Source organism: Mus caroli, unplaced genomic scaffold, assembly GCF_978045245.1.
Source record: "Mus caroli unplaced genomic scaffold, Mus_caroli_1 scaffold_1, whole genome shotgun sequence".
Lineage (NCBI taxonomy): Eukaryota > Metazoa > Chordata > Mammalia > Rodentia > Muridae > Mus > Mus caroli.
The window spans coordinates 19,499,887-19,526,663 of NW_028227256.1; the positions used below are offsets into that span (position 1 = coordinate 19,499,887).

At 37.9% G+C, this 26,777-nt stretch overlaps 1 protein-coding gene across 49 annotated transcripts in view; it reads right to left on the reverse strand.

Moving 5' to 3' along the window:
* Positions 1-26,777, reverse strand: part of Rims1 (regulating synaptic membrane exocytosis 1) — a 542,679-nt gene that overhangs the window by 184,810 nt on the left and 331,092 nt on the right. For 2 of the 49 annotated variants that reach the window (XM_085836053.1, XM_085836048.1), the window contains exon 1: positions 24,124-24,380. The exons of 30 other annotated variants lie outside the window; for them this stretch is intronic. In XM_085836053.1, coding sequence (XP_085692179.1) covers positions 24,124-24,235 — 112 coding nt within the window. In that variant the 5' untranslated portion in view covers positions 24,236-24,380. Of the gene's footprint in view, positions 1-11,216; positions 11,237-24,123; positions 24,384-26,777 lie in introns of those variants that run through there. 17 more of the 49 variants (XM_021156964.3, XM_021156940.3, XM_021157037.3 and 14 more) reach the window with 14 other exon arrangements.

The following is a 26,777-nucleotide window of genomic DNA, read 5'->3' on the forward strand; positions in this document are numbered from 1 at the left end:
AGAGAAAACCAGCATTTTCTTTTTTTTAAATCGGGTACAAATTTACCATCATGTTTTAGTACCAGATTATCACAATGAAAATGTTCTCTCTATGTATATCCAAATATAATAAAAATTATCAAAGAGTTGGCAAAGTATGCCAGCTAAACCCAAAGCACAGAGATGTTACTAGCTAAGTGTTTGAAAAACACATTTGTCTTATAATTGCATCTTAGCAACAAAGACATTCTCATTGGTGGGAGGCATGGGAGATAATGAGAACTGCAGAAATGAAATGCATAATAATTTCAAAAATGTGTGAACTCTGTCATCATAAAATCCACACATTTCCACTCTACGGTTCTCTGCAGTTTTCTTTTACACACCCTTGTTTTGAAAAAAAAAAAAGTCATAAGCACTACAATAAATATTGAAATGTCATATATTTATAGGGATAATGATAGGTTCTGTTCAGGTACTGATGTCTGACATGAGACCAGAAAGAAATATTCGCTTAAAAATATTACTTCACCTGGGATTCAGATATCTCTCAAAAATCACATTTTTGAATACACAGATGGTACAATAACAAAGTTTGTGAATTTCTAAACGTCAACAGGACATCTCCCTAATGAAATGCATATAGTTTCAAGATTAACAATATTTGTACGATATATTTATGCCTGTTCAACTTCCCATGGTTATTTCCAAGTAGCTAATCATCAATTCCTTTCAGAAAACAAACTATAACATGAATATTGAAATATCAATGTATTTATTGACAAACTTGTTATTGCCATTCATAAATGTCTCTCCAAGTTCCACATATTGTGTAAGAAGATCGGATAGACTGTTAAAATCTAGCTCATCTTTAAAAGACTCAGGTTCATAGAACTAATAAGACTCTGTCAGTAGATGCAGAGGAAAATGAGTCCTTGATGGGATCATGATTGTAAGACATCTATATATGTGGACACCTTCTTGACCTGTTCCCTTCCTCTTAGGATGCTGCAAATCTGTATTTGATTTCATTTACCTACATAAGTCTAAACACTTATATATACCGACTATTTTTTACAAAAAGTGTCGCTCACATGCAAAGAACTAAAAGGCTAATATTTTTAGTAAAATTCAATGACACTCCCTTGTCATATTATGAAGACAGGCCTTTCAAACAATGGTGTTCTATCAGCTACAAGCTATATAGGGAAACCGTCTTGAATGCTACTTGTAGCCTTATGTTTTGATAACCTTTGGCCATACATGAAATTGCAGATGTATACTAAATATTACTAGAAAATGAATATGTGAAAAAAATCAATACTGTATCACAGAAAACTTATTTATTTTAGAAGACATCAAACCCCTTTGTATTATGAACATATTTTAACAGTTTCATGGTCACCTACTAAATTGCACTATATTTTTGCTTAAAACTTTGTTAAAATAATTAAAAGCATGTAATTGTAATCTGTTGTTTCTTCTGCTCATGTAATTATAGAGTTTATAAAATACTAAAAATTTAAATACTAAAATTTGTCCTCCTAATTTACATTTCTCTGATAATGATGATTTAAAAGCCTCAACACAACTTACTCTAAAATATTTTTTAAAAATGCTTCTTGATAAAATATTATCTTTGAGAACTTATAGATGATTAAAGGTATCAACTGCTGGGTTGTAGAGCTTCAAAATAATAATAAATTCAATTAGATTACTTGTAGAGCATATGTAAATATTTGGTTGCATATTCAATGTACCTCTACAAGAGATCAAATTAACTATTATTAATTAGAGCAAGAAAGAAAAGCACTCCATTGTGTAAATTACCAGGAGTGCTTTACACAATGGAGTACTACTCAGCTATTAAAAACAATGGATTTATGAAATTCTTGGGCAAATGGATGTATCTGGAGGATATCATCCTTAGTAAGGTAACCCAATCACAAAAGAAGTCATTAGATATGCACTCCCTGATAAGTGAATATTAGCCCAGAAACAAAGAACACCAAGATACAATTTGCAAAACACAAGAAAATCAAGAAGAGGGAAGACCAATGGGTGGATACTTCATTCCTCCTTAGAATAGGGAACAAAATACTCATAAAAGGAGTTACAAAGACAAAGTTTGGAGCTAAGACGAAAGGATGGACTATACAGAGACTACCTCGCCTGGGGATCCATTCCATAATCAGCCACCAAACCCAGACACTAATGCATATGCCAGAAAGATTTTGCTGACAGGACCCTAATATAGCTGTCTCATATGAGGCTATGTCAGTGCCTGGCAATTACAGAAGTGGATGCTCACAGTCATTTATAAGATGGAACACAGGGCTCTCAATGGAGAAGCTAGAGAAAGCACCCAAGGAGCTGAAGGGGTCTGCAACCCTATAGGTGGAACAAAAATATGAACTAACCAGTACCCCCCAGAGCTCGTGTCTCTAGCTGCATATGTAGCAGAAGATGGCCTAGTCGGCCATCGCTGGGAAGAGAGGCACCTTGGTATTGCAAACTTTATATGCCTCAGTACAGGGGAATACCAGGGCCAAGAAGCAGGAATGGGTGGGTAGGGGAGGAGGATGGAGGGAGGGTATATGGAACTTTCGGGATAGCATTTCAAATGTATATAAAGAACATATCTAATAAAAAATAAATAAAGTAAGAAAAAAAAAGAAAGAACAGCACTTGGCATATATAGCTATTCATGCATAGCTGTGTTCAAGTAACTTTATAATTATGATCTTTTTTGGACATTTAAGACAGTCTAGCTCTTTACACCTTTGGAAAAACAGGCTAATTAAAGACAGTAAGCATAGAGTTCTCATTATAAAAATTATCATACACTATGCATTTTCAATGCACAAATTTATTTTCAATTTACAAATAATATCTATGTCATTTACATGGGACATGAATTTTATGCAAATAGATATAAAGTTTAATTAGTATGATTAGAATATATAATAATGAATTATTATAATTCCAAATTTTGTAGTTTTGATTTCTAGTGTCAAAGCACAATGGATCCCAATAAAATGAACCAATATCATTGAACGTAAATATGTTTCGAATAGAATGCTTTGATTGAGCATGTATATTAATACTATTTTTTTATTTTTTATTAGGTATTTTCCTCATTTACATTTCCAATGCTATCCCAAAAGTCCCCCATACTGTCCCTCCCACTCCCCTACCCACCCACTTCCACTTCTTGGCCGTGGCATTCCCCTGTACTGAGGCATATAAAGTTTGCACAATCAATGGGCCTCTCTTTCCAGTGATGGCCGACTAGGCCATCTTCTGATACATATGCAGCTAGAGACACGAGCTCCGGGGAGTACTGGTTAGTTCATATTGTTGTTCCACCTATAGGGTTGCAGATCCCTTTAGCTCCTTGGGTACTTTCTCTAGCTCCTCCATTGGGGGCCCTGTGATCCATCCAATAGCTGACTGTGAGCATCCACTTATTTTTTTAATACCCACACTTTTCATTTCCTTTAGTATTTGATAATCTATGTGACAGCTATGCTTGCCAAGTTTGGCATATAAATAGTGTGCAAATATTAAAAGAAAGTTATTCACCCCGAAGTCAGGTGCTAGTGAAGTATTAGAGGTGTATTTCACATCATGTTAACAACGCATATGAGGCATATTCTGACATCATTAGAATGAATGATGTCAAAAAACCATACAAATTTTAAGGCTTGTTATCAGTAACTGCATGATTCGCAGCACCTTTATAACTATGATTCCTGCCATCTCAAAAAGCAAACCATTCTTCCTAAATAGATTACATGACTGTCATACATAAAATATAAACACCACAGACTCAAAATCAAAAGCAGTTATCTACCTTTCAACATATTTCCTAAGTCCCTTAGACTGTTTTATCATTTGCTTATTCCTCTATAGCAGTGGTTCTCAAACGGTGATCTATGACCCCTTTGGGGGGGGGGTCACATACTAGATATCCTGCATATCAGATATTTACATTAGTATTCACAGCAGTAGAAAAATTATAATCATGGAGTAGCAAGAAAATGATTTTGTGGTTTGGAGTCACCACACATGAAGAACTGTATTAAAGGGTCGCAGCATTAGGAAACTTGAGAACCACTGTTCTATAAATAAAATGTGTGCTAAATCAACCAAAATTAGGAAAAATTAAACTATTTAAATATAGCATAGGATAGAAGTAAAATATCCAATTTTCTGAATGTGTGCACATTGTGTATACTGGACAGCAATTCAGTGTTAAGAACAGGATTTAAATTTACATAAGGTAAAGAAAGCAATCTCCACACCAAGTCACGTGACACGTACATGATAGAGGTCATTTGGGGCCATATGATGATACAATGTGTTCATTTAAATGAATTAAATGCCAAGAAACCCATATTTTAAGAAAGTCAACTACAAATGACATTTGTGTTTTAATAACAGGTTGAATAACTCAATGACAATGCTCTCTCCATGGATCGCCCAAGAGAATAAAAATTAGCAGGGTTGGATTGGTTGTGCGAGCTGAACCGGAGGCAGGGAGCTACCGTTATTTAGAGTGCTTTTTTTTTTTTCTGAGATACTTCATTTTATAGACAGGAATTAAAATCTGAAACTACAAACTAAGGTGTCGTAGTTTGTTAATATTTTTAAAGTTCTCCTATAGTAGGAAGGTGCCCTATTTTCAAATTAGACTAGTGATACTATATAATTAATAAGCAATACTTTGTTATACAGAAAAGTCCTCAATTTCATTCACATTAATTAGAGTTCAACTGTAAAAAAAAATTTATAGAACTTAGTTCTAGTCATCAAAACAGGATGATAATACAAGCTATTATGATTAACTATTAACCACATAACCTGTCAAATATCCCAAAGGCTACTTTATAAATATATAAAATATATAAATAAATCATAATGTTACATGTTATATAATATATGAATATAAAATTAGCAATTGTGTTATGATTTAATTGCCATCTGTCATTAAAGCCAGTCAAAGTTCTTATGAAAGTGGTAATATCAGTCCCTAACTCTTTGGTTAGGAAAGCCCTGAATAAAATCTCAAGTTTGTGTCCCTTGAACTCTAGACCTGAAGCAGAGTCGGAGGCATATTTGAACCATTTGTGTTTTGAGTGAACATCTTCAATAATGATAAGCAACTTAAATCCAATGAGATTTAGCCAAGCAAAACAAGTAAATGCCATAAATTTATGCACACATACACACATAAGAGCATATCCTTTCTTGGAAGACCTGCATTGTCTCTAGCCATTTGCGGTTTTGTTAGAACTTTTTTTTTTCTAAATGCATATTACATATTCCACATCTATCCTTATGCCCATATAAACGTGTAACTTTCACCTCTCATCAACAAGGCTTCTTCTTATGGCAAATGACACTGCCACAGAATACACAACTGGTCAATTATGCAGAAAACAAATCGTGGTGTGTGCGGAGACTCAATTGATACACCAATGACATAACTTGAACACCTAAGGCTTGGAGACCATTCCAGACAAGGAAACAAGAAAGATTGCACAAACTACAGAACTGGGTTCACTGTAATACAATGTTTTCTACTTACACAGGGAGCTAAATCTATGGCATCCCAACAATTTGGCTGCCTATGTAAGATCTACAGAAATGGCAATGCCCACTGACATAGAATGTCTACAGAAGAAATCTCACAATTTCCCTACATGAAGAGGTAGAGGCAATTAATAGCTTCTCAGAATGGAAGATACACTCTTTTCCAGGAGCAACCCCCCTGATAAGTTATCCAATCAAAGTGGTCATCCCTAAAAATACATATATCTACAAATAACAGTAAATGGACTTCATAGGCTATATCTATATGTACATATGTGTGTGTAACAATAACAAAGAAGTGGTCATGACTTTGGGGGAACAGAGGAGTAGTAAGAAGGAGGTTAGAAATTATAACAATACCCATGTACTAAATTGTAAAAATTATAATTGTAAGCAAACAAATACTAGCAACATGGCTTTTCTTATGACTCAGATCTCAGGAATGAACAAACCATCAAAGCATGTTAATGTTGTAAAGACACAGCTGCACTCTCTTGTCATAGAAGCATTACTCCCATGTTTGAAAAAATTTCCCGAAAGGTTAAAAAAAAAGTGGGAAAGAGAGAAATTTCCCGTTTTTTTATGGAAGCTGTGCTCATTCCTAAAGGTGTTCACATCACGAATCACCAGAGAAACACAAAGTAACACAAAATTAAATGTCAGCTCTCACCTCTTAGTTAAAATGGCTCTCTCTTCCTTTTTTTTAAAAAGTCAATGTGGAAAATATGCAGATATACTAGAATCTGCATGTACACTGATAGTGATGTACGTTACTATGCGAAACACTAACAGGGAAACTCTGAGCTTGCACATACAACAGTATGAGCTGACAAGAACACTTCAGAGGATATAGCCAACATAATGGAAATCAGGATTTTAAATGAAAGAATGAATGAATGAACAAACCTACCTTTTCATGTGCATTGCTACACTATAAACAGAGGCACCTATGTCCACCAATAAGTTAAGAAGTAGAGAGAATAGTGTATAAGCATACAATAAAATATTAACTTTTTCAAAGTAGAAAGCCTCAATATTGTGGACAAACATGGATGGACACAGAAGACAGACTAAGTGAAATCAACTAGGCACAGAAAAGACATAACATTCAGTATAACAGTCCTAACAGTCAAACACAGAACCCAAGAGGGACATGATGACTTCTGTTAAAAAGGCTCTAGCCTTTTTAAAGGGTAATGTAGAAAATATGTAGAAATACTGGAATCTGTGTGTAAACTGATAGGAGTGTAAATTTGTAGTGTTACTACATAATATGGTAGTGGAGAATCCCTAAAATTTTCAGAGTTACCCAGGAGATGGTGTTAATGTCTCCCCATACCTCATCTCTCCTTTAAAAAACCACCAACCAGTTCCTAAAACCAGGTAGAGATGTGTTAAAGGAATGCGTTGCTAAATTACTCAAGAGATGTGTAACGTGAAGGCTTGGGGAGTGGGAGTTAATCAACTGCTCATCAGTCAGCAGAGTTAATACACTACAGTGTGTGTGTGCACAGAGATACAGAGACTGTGCACAGAGATACTATGGGATATATCTTACTATGGGGTTGAAAATGAATATGCCTTTCACAAAGTGCAGAAGGAGAGTGGGGGAGATGGGTATGTTCACAACATTCATGGTTTAACAGGTAATTGTTTCTTCAAGATTAGCAAGTAGCATAAAGCAAACAGGTACAGTGGTTTTATAAGCCAATAATGCAGTTTAAGAAGCAATAATTACACTTCTTAAATTTCCCTTCTCTGTCTTTTTATCATGTAGCAAATGGCACTATTCTTCTGCATTGGACTATAAATTCAATATTTTAATGAAATTGACTTATTTACTAAGATGATTCAAATAAGAGCACCAATTACTAATTATTACACTAATGAGGTATCAAATTCAAGGCTTAGATTCAGAAATTATAGTACAAAGACTCTCAAAAGCTGAACAGCCCTTCGACAGTGATCAAATATTTGTTTGAGGGCCTGAGTTGCAACTTTGATTGTAATTTTTTTTAGAGTAGATGAAGGTAAATTTGGAAACTGGCCCAAAGAAAGGGGATTGCTTTAATGCACTTACTAAGGGCATTGCTTTAATACAGTCCTCCCTTGTTTTAGGTGGTTTTGACAAAAGCTTGGGAAGACATCAACACCATACACTGGATAACTCTGAAAAACACTGAACTCAGAATCAAAAATTCATGGCTGAACTCTGACACATGGGTCTACCAATAAACATTGGAGTACATGTTGTTCTTTACGTGGTAATAGCAGATCGTGGGCATCACAGTAGATGAAGTACCAACAGAAATTCAAACTTTCAATAGTATATAAACATACCTACTAGCACTTTTCTAACTATACCAAAACATCAATTAATTTTTATATCCACATCCTATCAATTTTATATACCAGCATTAATAACTATGAATTAATACTTTTACTATCTCTCAGTTTACTTAAGACTTTTTTTTTTAAGTCCAGAAAAACACACTTTAATTGTGCTAAGGATTTTTTGAGTTCAGGGAATGAGAACAATGGCAGTCTAATAAGCATTGGCTGCTGTGATTCTTCTTTTTTTTTAAAGTTTTTTATTAGATATTTTCTTTATTTACATTTCAAATGTTATCCCTCTCCTAGTTTCCCCTCTGAAACCTCCCTACCTCTTTACCCCTCCCCCTGCTCACCAACCCACCCACTCCTGCTTCCTGGCCCTGGCATTCCCCTATACTGGGGCATAGAGCCTTCACAGGACAAAGGGCCTCTCGTCCCATTGATGACTGACTAGGAGGTCATCCTTTGCAACATATGAAACTAGAGCCACGAGTGCCACCATGTGTTTTCTTTGGTTGGTGGTTTAGTCCCTGGGAGCTCTGGGGGTACTGGTTAGTTCATATTGCTGTTCCTCCTATGGGGCTGCAAACCCCTTCAGCTCCCTGGGTACTTTCTTTAGCTCCTTCATTGAGAACCCGATGCTCTGTCCAATCGATGACTGTGAGCATCCACTTCTGCATTTGTCAGACACTGGCAGAGCCTCTCAGGAGACAGCTATATCAGGGTCCTGTCAGCAGGCTCTTTTTGGCATCCGCAATAGTGTCTGGGTTTGGTGGTTGCCTATGGGATGGATCCGAAGGTGGTGCAGTCTCTGGATGGTCATTCCTTCAGTCTCTGCTTCACATTTTTGTTTTTGTAACTCCTTCCAAGGGTATTTTGTTCTCCCTTCTAAGAAGGACTGAAGTATTCACATATCGGTCTTCCTTCTTCTTGTTTCATGTGTACCTTGGGTATTCCGAGCTTCTTGGCTAATGTCCACTTATCAGTGAGTCCATACCAATGTGTGTTCTTTTGTGATTGGGTTACCTAACTCAGGACGAAATCCTCCAGATCCATCCAGTTGCCTAAGAATTTCATGAATTCATTGTTTTTAATAGCTGCATAGTACTCCACTGTGTATATGTACCACATTTTCTGTATCCATTCCTCTGTTGAGGGACATCTGAGTTCCTTCCAGCTTCTGGCTATTATAAATATGGCTCCTATGAACATAGTGGAGCATGTGTCCTTGTTACCAGTTGGAGCATCTTCTAGGTACATGCCCAGGAGAGGTATTACGGGATCCTCCGGTAGTACTATGTCCAATTTTCTGATTTCCAGAGTGGTTGTACCAGCTTGCAGTCCCACCAACAATGGAGGAGTGTTCTTTCTCTACATCCTCTCCAGCATCTACTGTCACCTGAGTTTTTGATCTTAGCCATTCTTACTGGTGTGAGGTGGAATCTCAGGGTTGTTTTGCTTTTCATTTCCCTGATGACTAAGGATGTTGAACATATTTTTAGGTGCTTCTCAGCCATTCAGTATTCCTCAGGTGAGAATTCTTTGTTTAGCTCTATACCTCATTTTTTAAATAGGGTTATTTGGTTTTCTGGAGTCTAACTTCTTGAATTCTTTGTATATATTGGTATTAGTCCTCTATCAGATTTAGGATTGTTAAAGATCTTTTCCCAGTCTGTTGCTTGCCTAATTGACAGTGTGTTTTGCATTACAGAAGCTTTGCAATTTTATGAAGTCCCATCTGTAAATTCTTGATTTTACAGTACATGCCATTGGTGTTCTATTCAGGAATTTTACCCCTGTGCCTATGTGTTCGAGGCTCTTCCCCACTTTCTCCTCTATAAGTTTCATTGTCTCTGGTTTTATGTGGAGTTCCTTGATCCATTTAGACTTGAGCTTTGTACAGGGAGATAAGAATGGATCAATTAGCATTCTTCTACATGCTAACAGCCAGTTAAGCCAGCACCATTTGTCGAAAATGCTGTCTTTATTCCACTGGATGGTTTTAACTCCCTTGTCAAAGATCAAGTAACCATAGGTGTGTGGGTTCATTTCTGGATCTTCAATTCTATTCCATTGATCTACCTGTCTGTCACTGTACCAGTACCATGCAGTTTTTATCACAATTGCTCTGTGGAACAGCTTGAGGTCAGGCATGGTGATTCTACCTGAGAGAATAGTTGAGAATAGTTTTTGCTATCCTAGGTTTTTTGTTATTCCAGATAAATTTGCAAATTTCCCTTTCTAAATCAGTGAAGAATTGAGTTGGAATTTTGATGGGGATTGCATTGAATCTGTAATTGCTTTCCGGAGGATAGCCATTTTGAATACATTAATCCTCCCAATCCATGAGCATGGGAGATCTTTCCATCTTCTGGGGTCATCTGTCAGTCAGTCCAGTTGCATTAATGAGCTTGGTGAAAGGCCATGGCTGGAAATACAGTTGGAAAACGGCTAAAGGCAAACACATTGACCTCTGGCCTCCATGTGTATGTGCACATATACACACAAGTTTGAACAGACACCATCCCATTCCCAGTCAATGAAGACGTCAGTATGGAACAAGCCATCTCTTGATGAGGCAGTGAGAAGGCACAGAATCTATAGATTTGTGTTAAATGCCGGTAGATACTGAGAAACTAAACCTTCCATGGGAGGTAAATAAAGGTCATTTTTACGTTGCCTTCTACTGAAAGCAATGCTGATTTACAAGTTTAGATTTTTGATAAGGGAGGATATTTTGAACTCCACATACACCCCCTAAATGCTATGATGCTCAAGACACCCCTACCCTTTGCTTCTGCTCTTCCTCGGTGCTGTGCGACTCAGAGTTAATAAATTAAAATCTCTGAACTCTTTCAACAGCATAACTCAAACACATATCCATGTATGCATACATGTACACATGTGCATGTACACACAAACACATGCCTGTAACACTTTCATCAACTAAGTGTGCTCGTGATTTTTCAGCTGATCTGTAACTTATGATTGGAAATAACCATAAAGGCCTTTGAGAAAATTTGCCAATGCCACTGATTATAGAACAAAGAGTACTCCTCGTGCAATGGTTTAGAGATGAATAATTTTATGGGTAAATATAACATGGTATAGTGTCTTAGAAATCACTTACCCAGAATCTAATTATTGGATAGTGGGGATCACTACTGATGGTAATTAAATATTGAATAGTACTGGGTAATAAATCACAAAACAGACAGTCTCAGGAACTCATTTTTCTATTATAGTGACTCGTAATAATCAGACTTTGGGAAGTGCTGTACCCAGGAGGAAACTTTCCAACTGACCAGGCTTCCACATTGATATTGAGCAATCCGTTCACGAGGGAGAACAGGGTGTGACGTGCAAAGCCTCGGAATAACCAGCCAGGATACCCTGTGGAAAAAATTGGGGTTTATTTGTTTTCATTGTTTGGGGACTGGATGTTAACCACAGGTTTAGGAATCTGTAGGGCTGGACATGTTCCCAGTAGAAGGACCGTAAAAACAACAACAGCATTCTAGAAGGATCTCTTTAATCAAGGAAAAATGCTAGCAATAACTGTCAGTATTCTGAGTGTCAAATCTCATCCTAAATGCCTCTGCATATGAAAATGTAGAATTAGAAAGGAGATTGATACCTTGTCTGTCACAGTGGCAGTGATGTAAATAGCCAGAAAAGCAGTTGGTGGAATATGGTTGAATATTAAGTGCGTAATAAGAAATCAAAGTGCATATGAGGGTCCTGGAGAGATGGCTCAGAGGTTAAGGGCACTGGCTGCTCTTCCAGAGGTCCTGAGTTCAATTCTCAGCAACCACATGGTGGCTCACAACCATCAATAAGGAGACCCGATGCCCTCTTCTGGTGTATCTGAACATAGCTACGATGTACCCATATTCATAAAATAAATAAATTAATTATAAAAAAGAAATGCTTATGAGGAACTCGTACAGCTTACAATTTCAAGAAGTGCCACTGAGTTCTAACAGGTAAAGAATGAGTTCAGATAGGAAAAGGAAATGCCTTTTCCTATCTGAAAATGCCTTGCCAATGCCTTTGCCCCAACTTTGATTCCATTTAAATCCATTTTGTTAATTTAACTTTATTGGCCCATTTTTATGTTTGTTTGTTTGCTTGGTTGGTTTGGTTTTGGGGTTTTTGGGGGTGATGTTGTTTTTTATTGGCTTTTGTTTTTTGTTAGTTCTCTTTTTTTGGTGCAGTGAGTAAACATTTCCAAGAAACATAAGAAGGGTTTATCTTCAGGTTGGCAGTTCCTTGGCTGGCATTGAGATCACTAGGCATGAGAAGTTTGGAGAACAGTTCTATTTAATGCCTCATCATTGTTCTTGAGAAAATTGCTAAGTGTTCATATTCACAAAACTTCAGAACTGCAGCATGGGAAAGCAAGCTGCAAAGCTCCCGCAAGGTCACTGGCTTCAGTCTGCGGCACAGCAAAAGCAGGCCCATTTCATAGAGGCATGCTTGTTCAGCTGGCCCTCTGATGCACCAAAGAACAAACCAGAGATGAAGATGCAATAGTCATGAATGCACACTGGGAGTACATGTGCCTTATTAACCCACTTAAGTTTAGGCTGGCCAAAGACTTAGAATTTCATTTGAGATTAAGTTTTTTACAAGAAAATGTTAAAAGACGGGGCCATGAATGTCTTCTCACACCTGTAACCTCATATTAACAGAAGCGGGAGCGGGAGGATGGTTGTGAGTTTCAGGTCAGCCTGGGCTATAAAGACTCTGCCCCCCAAAAAGTGATACTGAAAACAAATCTAAAAGAAAACAGAAAACATAACTGAAGCAGGCTTCAAGTACTCAAACTTAGTTTCTCTGTTTGGTCTCATTGCTCTCCTGAAATGAGATGCCTTTCATTTAAGAACACTGGCAACGCTATCTCCAAATCCTCTGTGATGAAATCAGAAATTCACAATATGCAGCTACAACGAGCTCCAGAAACTCTACTACTTACTCTACCACACCTTAGTGGGCTTGAAACATTAAACTTAAGTTAATAATAAAATGTGTATGAAGAACATAAGGAATATTAGCTTAAACTTTATGAAATATACCTTAATTAATCAAACTCTCTTTGGGGACTACATATCTGAATTACAGTAAACACAGTGCTCTGTGCCTTCTTCATTTCCATGGCCACTGTAATTACCAAATCAGTCAGGCATTACATCCTATGGATCCAGGTCATTATCTGACTCTTCGAATGTGACCCATGTGATGTTGCCTCTGTCTTTATACAATGGTATGGAAGTCACAGCTCTCTGGTATCAGTATCAGAGAGATCATATGTTCACCTGAACAAATGCTTTCTGTTTGTTATGGAGACTGTGTGTTTTGTAACCCATAGGACGTTTTCTGAAAGCTAGCGTGTGAGATATTTATGATTAACTTACAGTCTAGTGTTCTACCTTCATTTTCCCAAGTCAATACTTTATGCATATTAAATTCAGATCCTAGGGGAAATCTCCTAGGCAAAGTGGTAAGTTTTAAAGTGGGAATTTAAATTTATTTCACAGAGTGTACACAAAGCACTTTAGTATATTTATTGTAACATTATTTTCATTTAAAACATAGTTTTTCTTTCCATCCACCAATCACAAAACGTCTTTGATCCAAAGGAAAGCAAAAGGAGTGGAATTAATGTGCAGGCATTAGTTTATCTAACTAGCACAAGCTCCATATATGAGCTTTCTGCCTCTGTTGGGAAAATGAGGTGGAGGAAGGCATCCCAACAGAGATAAAACAACATCCCACAGTCTAATGCCTGAGACTTCACTCCTTGAAAAGTCCATTAGGCTCTCAGTACGAATGCTGTAGTCAAAGCTTGAAGGTTTCTTTGGTACTCAATCCAAGAGGAACCTTGATGCTGCACCATACACAAGATAAAATGTGAGATCATAGAAAAGCATGGTCACAGCAATAAGAGTTTGTGACAAAGGGACAGGGAAACTAACAAGGCAGAAAACTAAGTTGCTTACTAGTCTACCTAACCTCAAAACCAATACTATACACACACACACACACACACTTGAATGATATTTCTCAATAAATGGGTACTGAGACAACTGGATAGAAAGAGTGTCCTGATGTTAGAACAACATCTGTCAGATAATAACTAAAAATAGCTCAACATGTACTAAAACAGATGAAATTTCTTATGTGGGTGTAGAAAAAGTCTAATGATAAAGATGTTAACTAAAATAATATAATCAATAGAAACAATGACTATAAGCTGCTTGGTAAAATACTAATTTTAAAAATCTAGCTCTCAATAATAAGAGCATTTGTAACACTTTACAATCCCCAGATTTAATCATTCCCAATCAGTTCTTCAAGATTCAGAAATATAATAGCCACTTCTTATCAAATAATGGATTAATCACTTATTAAATGAATGGCATCCATTCATGTTATTTTTCTCACACTGCATTTTCTATTTCTTAACATTTTGTGAATGAAGTACAAAAAAATAAACTGGGAACACAGAATTACATGCTTTTAGCATAATGCCCTACATTTTCTGCAGCCAAAACGTCCTTTAAAATTTCGTAATCATCAGGCAGAGCCTGGTGAGTCTTGTGTGGGAGAGCGGGAGATAGAAGTGAGCAAGCTGAAGGGGTCAAGGACACCCTAAGAAGACCCAGAAAATTAACAAACCTGGGACTACGGGGGCTCACAGAGATTGGGACACCAACCAGGGAGCATGCAGGAGCTGGACCTGGAGCCCCTACACATCTGTATCTAATGTGCAGCTTAGTCTTCATGTGGGTCTCCTAACAAGTAGAGTGGGGCTGTCTCGGTCTGTTCACTGCAGTTAGATCCCCTTCCCCCTACCTGGGCTGCCTGGTTGGGTCTCAGTGGGAGAGACTATAAGTAGTCCTGCTAGGACTAGATGCCCCAGGGTGCAGTGGTACCCAAGGGCAGGAGAAGGGGTAGGGGACTATGGGGGCAGGGATGTATAAGGGTGGAACTGGGAAGAGAGGAGGGAGGGGGCTATGATTAGGATATAAAGTGAATAGAAAATTTAAAAATTTCTTAATCAAACTTAATATTTCTTAAGTAAAAGCAAAGCCAATAAACAATCTCATCTTAGCTGAACATCCAGCAGAAAGGTGTAAATGGACTGAAACTGCAGTATCAGCAATGCCATCTAATGTGTTCAGTTAAAATGTGAACATTGAGACACTGAATTGGGTAGTAATACATTCATATGAACAATACTCATTTGGTGTTCCTTTTCTGGTAAGAAAAGCCTTATAAATCCATAAAAAAAAATTTTTTAAGGAACATACTCTATGGTTATTTATAAGGATGTTATTATTAACTCTTTTTCCTAATAAAATCTGTATATTATGTTTAATTTAACAAGTGTATAAAATATAAAATATACTACATTTCCTAAAGTTTAGTTAGATACTAAAGCAAGACTGAGCCATAAAAATCCAGAAGTTATAAGAAATACTACATTATAAAGATTAGGAAATTTTAGTAATCCCAATAATAAAAAATAATTCACCATCCTATTGAAACATACCTAGAACTTGTCTTGTTTGTAACACTGGAGGTCCAGATAGTACCTTACACATGCAAAGTAAGACTTCTGCCCTAAGCCATACCCCCAATGCTGAGTGCAGCATTTACTGTGCCTTTATATCATATTAAAGGACACTTTCTATTTCAACCCAAAAGCCGAACAGCAGTGCTCTAAGCTGAGCCTTACCTTTATTCTAGCTAGCGAGAATAAGAGTTTAGTAATACCGTTTAGTTTTAAATATGGAATGTTTGGTATGCAGGCTTGAGATGGATTTGTAAATAATTTCAACGACAATAACTAATTTTTAAAAAACTTATTCTGATGTCTGAACATTAATTTTTAGAAGAAGTGGATACTATGCTAGCCTGGTGAGTTTTCATTATTTCCTGCTAGAGAGAGTAAAATGAATAAAAGTTATCATCTTGCTAGGTATATATATATATCTCAACCAAAAACATGGTTCCATCGGTTTTTCAAAGTGATGTATTAATGCTTCCTTGACAAAGTATAATTCATACACACAGAGAGGGAGAAGGAAATGACCCACATCTTCCATCAAAACATGCTTAAGTGAACATGCACATACACATTCTCTCTCTCTCTCTCTCTCTCTCTCTCTCTCTCTCTCTCTCTCTCTCACACACACACACACACACACACACACACACACACACTCACACACACACAGATACACAATACACACTTGCATACATACACACATGCATACACTCATACAGAGAGAGAGAGAGAGAGAGAGAGAGAGAGAGAGAGAGAGAGAGAAGGGGGCAGAGGCAGAGACAGGCAGAGAGACAGATTGAGTGAGACAGAGACCAAGACCTTTGGTTCTACAGCAATCTTTGATGATATTTTCATAGCACTTCATTTGAAACCAAACATCCACATGCCCATGTACATCATGAACATAAAAACCACAGCCACTGTAGTTCAGTTTTGTCAAACGAAGCAAGACAACTTGTGGAGAATGTTCAAAGACGGTATGAAAAATTCAGAAAGGGCCATTTCATGCAGTTAAAAAAAAAAAAAAAAGGCCAAGACCAATTCTTTTCCTCATTAGAAACTCTTGGTGTTCATCTATACTCTTCAGATTAAGGAGCTACTCAAGGTTCTCTTCTGTGTTTCCCTCATCTATGACTTTCTCTTCCTCGGTGGATAGCTCTGATCACAGAAAACGCCAACATAAGACTAAACGTAACAACAAATAACCAAGAAAATAAACAAACAACAACAAAAAAAGAGAGATTGAGAAAACTAAACGTCGGCTCTTTAAATAAACACAGGGAATTACAAAATAATGTCAAGAAAGCCTATCGTCAAAAGAACTTTTGGTCAGCAAGGCCATTCTAGAGAGCAGGAGGCCCTTGCTAACCAAGTTTTCAGGCACGGATGGCACATGGATCCACAGTCATGCAGATCTGTCCTGAAAGCGCTGCTATTCTTCAATTTTCAGTCATTCATGATCTCTTTGCTTAAAGCTTAAATGTTTACAATCACCGTTTACTGGTGTTTTGGGAGACTGAAGCTTTGAAATATATTAATACCGCTACATGTAATTTATCAATATAAAGCAGCATCACATATGAAAATATCAGATGTTGCATGCATTTTCAGAGCAAGGGCCATTGAAAGGAAGTTTTAGATTTTCTCTTTTTTTCTTTTCTTTTTCTTTTTCTTTTCTTTCTTTCCTTCTTTCTTTCTTTCTTTTTTTTTTTTTTTTTTGAGGCTTATTTTCTAAGACGGGAGGAGATATGGTTCATCTTCACATGCATCACATGCATTTTTTTCCACCAATGGATAGCAACAACTTAGTGTTATTACTGTAACCCTAGTTACTTGAGTCTTTTACCCACTGCTCATGAGCACATTTAAGGCGGTCATGCATTCTTTAAAACTGTAGGTAAGGTTTTATGTTTATTGTTGTTTCTCTTCTAAGAGTCTCTTTCCTCTTTTATATTTCTCTCCAAATTAAAATATAAAGGTTCTGAAGGAGTGACTTGGATTAAGGCATTGCTCTTTTTGCCTGGTGCTTTCTCCTTGTCTGATAAAAACATCCTTTATTGCAGATTCTGGGCACTGTGCTTTCAATAAGATCCTGGCTTAAGACAGACCCTCAAGAAACCAAGGAAGCCTACTGAAAGAAACTTGGAGACACATACAGAGCAAAGCAGTTCACCTAAGGAAGCACTTGCAACTATCTAGACTTCAGTAAGCTTTATTTTTACAAGTCGGTTAAGGCAAGAACAAGACTGTAAACAGGTATATTAATCTCTCTTCCATAATTGCTGTCTTCAAGAATTTCAAAAAATACATGCTACATAGAGAAATATATGAGATGATTGGTAAGCCTTTTATATTCTCTGCATATGTTGTCAGAAATGCTAACCTGAAACTAAACTATTTTCAATTTACCTCTGTTTATTCCTAGGAGGGGGCATGCATACCGCAGTGAGATTGCAGAGGTAAGACAACAACTTAAAGGAAGTCCGTTCTTCCTTCCATCATGTGGTCCCTGGTAACTGAACTCAACTTGTCAGGCATGGAGTAAGCCACCATTATCAGCTAATATATCCTGCTGGCCCCCTTTGAATGAGTATAAAATATGTGCAAGGTACTACTAGAATTCAACAGTATTGTTAGAAGTCTTTAGAATTCACCTCTTTTTAATAAGCAACTTTTCTGAGTTTGGCTTTAAAATATACTCAAAGTTTGGGGCTCATCATAGTGTGAATTTATATCACAAGTCCTTCAAGATGTAATCAATGAAATATATTCTCTGAAATAATTACTTAGAAACTACACATTCATTACTGCAAATAATGGACATTATGATCGTGACAATTCCTTTGAACACAGAAGACAGTCTACTTGAAGCACACGATCTATAAAATCTGAGTACAATGACTAGCCTAAAAATAAAAAAAAAAACAATTGTATTTAAAGACGTCTTCAAATAATTATAGAATAAAATAACCGGTAACTCTTTCATTGACAGCTTCTCTAAGCTGCCATGTCTCTGCCTATTCTCTTTGGCCTTGGAAAGCTAAGAGGAACATACCTTCTTTTCATTCACTAAACGTGTCTATGTAGTGCATAGGGAGGTTATGTACTGCTGTTCACTGCATTTAATTTTCTCTTTCCAAGTGATTTCCATTATTCTTCTAAGAGGATGCTCCCTGGTGCTCAAGAGGTCCTCCTTCAAAATAAAAGTATCTATGTCTTCTCAAAGGTCCTGCCAAAACCTTAATCACAGGATCACATGGAATAGGTAGTTGAAAAATACCAGAACTGGAACCCCAGAGGATGAAGACTCACTTTACAAATAAATTTACTAGCCTTTTAGGTTTATAAGTAGAAATGGTAGTTCCATTTCCACAGAGCTCTGCAGAGTCACCCAGACCATTCTTTCTGGCCTCTCTGCCGTGACTATACAGAAAACCATGAATCATCAGTGCCTGAGGCTTGCTCTCAGAATGGTAAAGGTCTGGGAGTAACATGCCATGAGGAGGGCCATAAACACAAATCTGTGACCTTTATCCAAAAGCAATTATAAGCCAGCCTATGAATTTGTGGCTCAATTTACAATAAACTATTCCAATAATCCAAAAGGGCATATTTGATTAGTTTAAACTTGTTACTGGAATGTAGCTATAACTTCCCCCACCTGCTTGAGATCCTTGGATTTTGAGCTTGCCCCTGGCAGGAAGTAGACTTCTTAAAAATCTATCTCTGTGAAGAGATAGCAACATCTCCAGTAAGAGATTCGCTGAACCCCACAGGGATGGACAGAGAGCAACTAGGTAGCTCGTGACCCTGTCAGATGCTCAGAGATCCCCCTGGGCCTGTCTACTCTCAGCCCTCAGAACACTGCAGCAAACCATGTGATGCTGTTCCTCCCAAGCTGTGCAGTCTAAGAGAAAGTTTTGTCAGAGCACCACAAATACTCAACCCCTATTTGAAAAAGTAGTTCCAGTGGAGCCAAGATATTTACCAGCTTAATTTTTAGAAAGCTGTTCTCGACCTTCACAAAAGCTACAAAGCAGCACAAGGTACAATGCTACAAATTAGGGGACTGGTGGGGGCGGGGGTGTTACTAAGGAAACCGCATCTCTGTAAATGTTTGAAAGCAGCATTGTTTCTCTGCAGAAATCAGCAGGTGACAATGTTGAGCATCTTAAATTGCCATAGCATCCCCACTGACAACAACAGTAAAGTGCTCTCGTACAGGTAGAAGAGCTATCAGGGGTCAGAAGAGGTTGATTTTCACCAATCCCCAAGATCACAGCCTCCAATCTCTGACCCCCAAGGCACACTGTTTCTTTCCATTGCATGCCTGCATTCTGTTCCCCCTTACATGAACATCATTCTTCTTAGCCCACAACCTAGCACCACACACAAATGCAGGCTTGTTTACAGAACTGATCTACAATGCAGATTATGTATGGGTCAGAAGAAATCAGACCTGGGCAGTCTCTCCCAAACACTTGAAAGGAGCAATCTCTAGGCAGCTTGTATTTTTCTATTAAGACTGAACACTGAAGCCCTCTAGACAACTCAGTCAACAATGAAAACAGCATCTCTTTGATTAAACAGAAAAGATAAAGGGATGATCCCTGAATTACCTATATACTTACTATACATCAAGTTGTGAGTCCAATACAACACTGAAGTACATACAACTCAATGTACACTTCACATACACATTCAAAATTTGCAAACATCACACAGTGTGACCAGATTATCATCTACATTTTAAAATTATATATTTATGTAGTTCTCATTTTCAAAGCAAAGTGATCCTTATTCTCTGGTAGACTAGAAATGATGCATCTTAATATCTTACCCTTTTGCATAATTCAAAAACGAATCCCATTAGCTTTATAGCCATCTTATGATTCATAGCATAGTTTGCTTTACCTGCCCTTGAATGCAACTTATGAAGTAGCAGCAGCGGCAGAAACACAGCAAGCCGAATAGCAGCACTGGAAGAGTTAAGTAAAGGGCTACTGACACCAAATCATTAAATTCCAACTAGCAATGGCAGAAGCCCAAAACACAGTTTCCAAAAAAAAAAAAAAAATAGAAAAAATAAAAAAAATGAAAGAAAGAAAGAAGAAAAAGAAAGCCTACCGACATGTAGAAATCTAAATAAAATTTCCAGCGGTTTTTGATATTTCAATGAAGCCCCCAAAGCCTGCAGTATCCAACATTACACACATTACACAACACTAGCACTAAACAAGGCCCTGAGTGCTGTTGTCATAGAATCAGATCCCTGCAGTGCTTGGATTCTCATTGATCACGGCTTTAATCTATGTCGTTCTGTGATGTACTGAACACAGCAGCAGACAGACAGCAAAGCCCTCTCACCCCCACATTAACCATTTCCTAAAGCAGTACACGGATGCCGGTACTCCGTGCAGTCAAAGAAGAAACTCTGTGGTCCCAGAAAGCTATCAAAGGAGAAAGCCTCCGGCAGATGCTCCTGAGCCCCTCTTGCTGTCTCAGGGACACTTCACTGTGCTAGCCGTGACCTCCAATGACAAAGTAGAACAGACCCTTGTCAACTTCAGACGCCCCCCAAACTCACCTGAAATAATCTGATCCCATTATCAACCCCTGGGAATGGTTCTGCCAAGCCTCTCGTAACAGACCATTTCCTCTGCAGTTTTCCTAAATGAGGCACGGCACCCAGTGGTAACAACTGCACCAGGGCACATAAAACAGAAGCAGGAGGGACTGTTGGGAACAGAAGAAAACTGCTTGTTCAGACTCTCCTGTATGATCATGCCACTACTAATGGCTCTGCTCCAGAGGACAAAAGGACATACCTAAAACAGGGAGCTGGGGGGCGGGGACTGGACTTCATTTGTGATATTAAAAGATGGGTGTCTGTAGTCATATAATTCACAGTGTAAGCAGGAATATCAATAGAGCAAAATTCATCATTTTATCAGTAATTCAACTACATTTACTCCATCCATACCATAGCATGTTTAAGGAACAACAGCAATATTAGCATAAGAAAGGAAATTAGTTGAAAGAAATTCCAGTTCCATTTAATTAGGGCAAAATGGTCAGTCACCCACCAGAAATAGTAGCAGACCCTGAATGGCTCCTCTAACCCAGTCCAGAGCATTCCAAGACCCCCAGGGAAGCTGCTTCTTCTTTGTTTCATAATATAAGCTGGTAAATGATACAGGGTGGGTGGGGGAGAATTGGCACCTGTCATTAACTTAATAGAATATGCTGTGTTTACTTAAATAACATGAACTTGCCTAAGAAATCCTCTGAGAAAGAAACAACGGCCCTTAAGAACTTACAGTCTCATAATTATGGCAACAACTTGAAAATACCAGTGCCTAGCAAACTGACTACTTTATATATACCACCCCTTGAAGAACAATCTTTTAGCCCCACATAGGACCTTTAAAGGGGTTTTTCCTTTGCTTGTTTACAAATTTCCAGGTATGCCTTAATCCAACAGTAGTCAAAAGTTGACTAAATTGTAGCATGGGGAAGAAGAAAAAAGTAATGATTGGAGGCCTTTTTATATGTCAAATACAGTACTGTCTGATGATTTTAACTAATTCATCATTTTATAGGGACATGATAAAATTATATTGGACACAACAAGTGCTACTTAGCAAAGCTTACTAATTTGCCCAAAGTCATATGGATTAAATAGAGCGCTCTGGATTTGCAACTTGTCTTGATCTGGGATGAAATCTCACCAGACTGGCATATGATGGCAAAGTTTTTCACCTTGACTTCAAACTGGCCCAGGTAAACACTGCTTGCCCACCCCCCCTCCTTTTTTAAATGATTCATTTCTTCTCAAGCACAAGTGGCTTGTTGGAGAAGGGACCTGGGCTGCCCTGCTGGGGTCTATAATCTTACACTTCTCCTTTTCCAGTTCTGGCACCAGGAAAGGTTGTATGTAGAACAGTTAGTGGAGCTGGGAGGCCTTGCAAAAGAACCTTGTTTCTTTTACTATGTGAGCATCCTAAGAAAGACCAACAAAGCCACAGCGTACAGACAGCCAGGCATTCAGAGTAGTGGACAGGCAAAACTTTGAGAAATTTATTCATTTTCTATACTTAAAAACATTGTCAAGGCTGGGCGTGGTGGTGCACGCCTTTAATCCCAGCACTTGGGAGACAGAGGCAGGTGGATTTCTGAGTTCAAGGCCAGCCTGGTCTACAGAGTTAGTTCCAGGACAGCCAGGGCTACACAGAGAAACCCTGTCTCGAAAAAATAAAAACTAAAAACCAACATTGTCAAGACCCTACCTCACCCCTCCTGAATCTTGTAAGCCACATCAGGAAGTTAAACAAAATGTTAAGCTTTGTGCTATTTCTGTGCCAAAACGCAAAGGGTTGTCTTTTACATACTTAAGGGTTCCTATTTTCTCTGGCCCCAACCACCTCTGAGTGTGTGCTAATTTTAAAGGATAACCAACTTCAATGTTATTCATCTGATATGTATCCCTCAGTCTGTCTCATATGTTTATATTATGTTGTGTATAATTTCTTTGCACTCTCTAAATTACCTTGACTTAATTAAATTTAGCAAATGGTAATAAATTTTGCTTTTAACAGAACAACATCAAAATCCTTAATAAAGCAAGCAGGCCTGCAAAACGGTATGAGCAGCAGGCATTTTACAGAATAAAAACAAAGAGTCAATATTAGGGAAAAAGCTATTATTGACCCCTTTTGTAAAATAGCTTTTCAGTCATATCTGGATGCCACATGTCATGATATCTCATTCAGAGTGACAGATAACATTCACTGAAGACCAACAACACTAGCAGAAAAAAACAAATCCCTGTTACAATTTTATTAATTTAGAAATTTATACCAACTCCATTCACTTACTTACTAGTTCTTATTTGAAACAACTCTTCCCACTCTGAGTGACAAGAATTCCTCTGGGTGTCGGAATACACAGCCTAACCCCTCCACTTCAATACCACATCTATCCCAAGTTCAGCACACTGGTTTTCTCAGAGAGGGAACACACAAGGCTAACCTCAGCTGCAATTCTGAGTGGGTTACATTCAGCTTACTTAACCCAGAGGCATTGTAGGCTATGTGACAGTCTGTACACGTTAAAGTTTTGGGTTTCCCACTAACACGCAGTACCCATTGTCTTGAAAAAGTGACAGGCTTCCTGTGGTTGGATTGATTCCCTAAATGACAGCTCTGACTTGTCCCGTCCCTTGGTCTCTGCATTCGCTTGAGATCAGGAAGCATGAACACACTGACTGGAATCCAAAACCCACGCACAATTAGGCAATTTATTATTGTCTTTGGTTTCACAGAACACTGACTTCCTAATCTTTAAATCTCTACTTGACTAGTACACACCAACAGAAATTATAAATAGGACTGCCTCCTGTAACCTTCAGGCCTTGCTGTATACCCTGTGTTCTCATTTCGGAAAAACGGATTAAAGATAAAGTTGACAATGAAAAAGTTGCTCCATTTAGAAAATGCAAGAAAATTACTCTGAACCTTGTACAAAAACACATAGATATTTAGACCAGGAAAAAATGGCTACAATGGGAGTACTTAATATAGATTCGGATACAACTGGAAAGAGAATGAAGCAGAATTACGGCTCCCCAGTCTTACCAGCACATGCTTGGCGAGTCTCACGTGTTCCCGCCTCAGAATCAACAGACCTCAGCTCTCCCCAGCCTTCTGCGGAGACGGGAAGCCCAGATGCACACATCACAGAAACCATGCAAAGAAATGGAGCCTGAGAAGAGCTGCTCTCCGTTACCCAAGTCCTTATCCAAGAAGAGTGTGCACTTCTTCCTCCATCGCCACGCTTCTACCATTGAACGAGATGAGCAACCGAGAATGGAAACTGAAGGAAGACGTTGGTGTGAGCACGGGAGAAGTCTCCCTGCATGACTGACTCGGGTCATGGCAGGCACCATGCGGCTACCCAAAAGATTGCTTGGATAAAAGACCATGCGCAAACCTCCACGGGCCTGGCAGTGCAAAGACTGGTAGCGTTTACTGAGGAGAAGCATATTGGCATCTCTGCTGGGTTTTAAGCAGATCCACAGGATTCAGGAAATAAGCTATCGGTTTTCTGCCAGATGACACTATGCTCCGAGCCATCCCTTATGTTTACGTATCGCCCAAATTACTTTAACTGTGTCCTTTGTCCTGCTGGGAGCTTATTTGTAGAGAGGGCTAAATAAAGGATTTTTATGACAATGAAATGGCCTTTAGCAGACATGATGATTTCTGGAAGTGTTAGTCGTCAGCTCTTGCTCAGTACCATTAAAATTCAGTAAATGGGGGTACTTCTTACGGATTTACATTTAGATTTATGAAGAAAAACTTCTGTATTACTTCTGAAAGAGTTGAACGGAATTAGGCTGTATTTGTATCTACCATTTATTTTGTATATAGTATTTTATGAATTATATAACTATGTAAAATAGGATGTCTTTGGTATTATTTGCCTATCAGAAGAATCTTTAAAAATAAGTGTTGATATTATAGGTGTCAATAGTATAGCATTTTCCCAAGATGAAAATTTGGACATCTTGATAGATAATATTCATGCTCCCCTTATAAAAGAAATACTTTCTATTTCTACCCTGTGAATTATTTCCCCCAAACCAACAGGTGCAGATGATGTTCAGGACCTTCTCTGCTCACACCTGTTATTTTGAACTTAAATACAAACAATATTGCAAAGGCTAAGATGCTGCAACTTTCTTATATGTGAATGCACTTAATAGTTCCTAAAGATTATTCATTTCTGTTATGGCAACTCTGAAAAATAATCCAAGATGGCAAATTCTGTGACAAAGTTATCATTAAAAACTTGCAAATAGCTAAGGTATTTATTTGCCTTCTGTAATTGTGGAAATTTATTACCTCTGCCTGCTAACCTAGGCCTAGTACTGGAAGCTTCTAGCCTCCACACCAGGCCTAGAATGTTTCAGTCTCTGAGACTTATTGCTGAACAAGCTCGCCCTTTCTAGTTCTTTCTGTTCTGGCTGGCTGATTCAACTCAACTCTTCTGGCTAAACTCCTCTCCAAGCTGACTGATTCAATCTGGCTTCTCTCTCAGCTTCTGACTGAATTGCTCTGCATAACTTCATAATAACTTGGGCAATTTGTTCTAATCTCTTGGCTCCTTCTCATTCTTTGGCTCATTCTGTCTTCACCTGTATCTAGCTTGTTCTTTCTTCCACTTGTCTCTGAAACTCTCCTGGTAAAATCGTCTTCTCTCTTTTTCTTGCTTTCTCTTTTCTGTGGTGTTCTCTTAAGTAGCCTCTTTTTCCTGTCTGTATGAGAGTTAGGCATATCCTATCTATCAAATCTTTATCTGATCATTACTTTGTCTTCCGTTCAATTAGACATCACTTTTGAACATGGGTACTTCCTTCTACAAACTAAATTTACCCTCAGAGTTTGGGATTAAAGGTGTGTACAAAAGGCATGTCTGTACTCCAGCGAAGGGATTAAAGGTCTGTGCTAAGGACTGAGCCACACCCTAACTAGAAACAGACTTTTTTTTTTTTTTTTACAGGAAAAAACACAATCTCAGGGCACACTGTGTGAGCAAATATGCTGCATTACATCATATTCAAAATTAGCCAGATTCAGCGTGTGCACAACTCAACTGCAAAGAAAAATGGAGTTAAATATTTTTTTAGTAAATGAATCAACTTAGACTGTAAAATTAGGAGAGGTTACAAAATCTTGGAAAGAAAAACTCACATTTTACCTATCATATATGGTTTATGCCATATATATATATATATATATATATATATATATATATATATATATATGTGTGTGTGTGTGTGTGTGTGTGTAACACAAAGAAAAGAGAACAAGACAGAGTAAAGGACGCAGGTAATGGCCAAGAGCTGTGAACGAGGACATAAAACTATTATTTTCAAGTTCTAATTGTGTCATGGATTTTTTTTGATTGTGGGTAAGTGCATAAAATATACTCTATACTGAAAGTGAAAACTTAAATACAAAACGCAACAGCTTCCATTCCAATGGCAGGCAGTTTTAAATGAGTGTCTCTAGAGAACACAGTTTTGAAAAAAGTCTGTATGACAAGAATCCGACTGTGGGAATACTGACCTGAGCCTGGTCATTCAGCTATAAGCAGATTGCTTTTGTACTCATTAGCTTTATCTCTTTCCAAGTCATACTCTATTGTACCAACACACTGGTGCTTAAGAAACAACAGCAGGACAAACTGTAGGCAGAAGAGTATAATTATCTTGCTGTTGAATCTG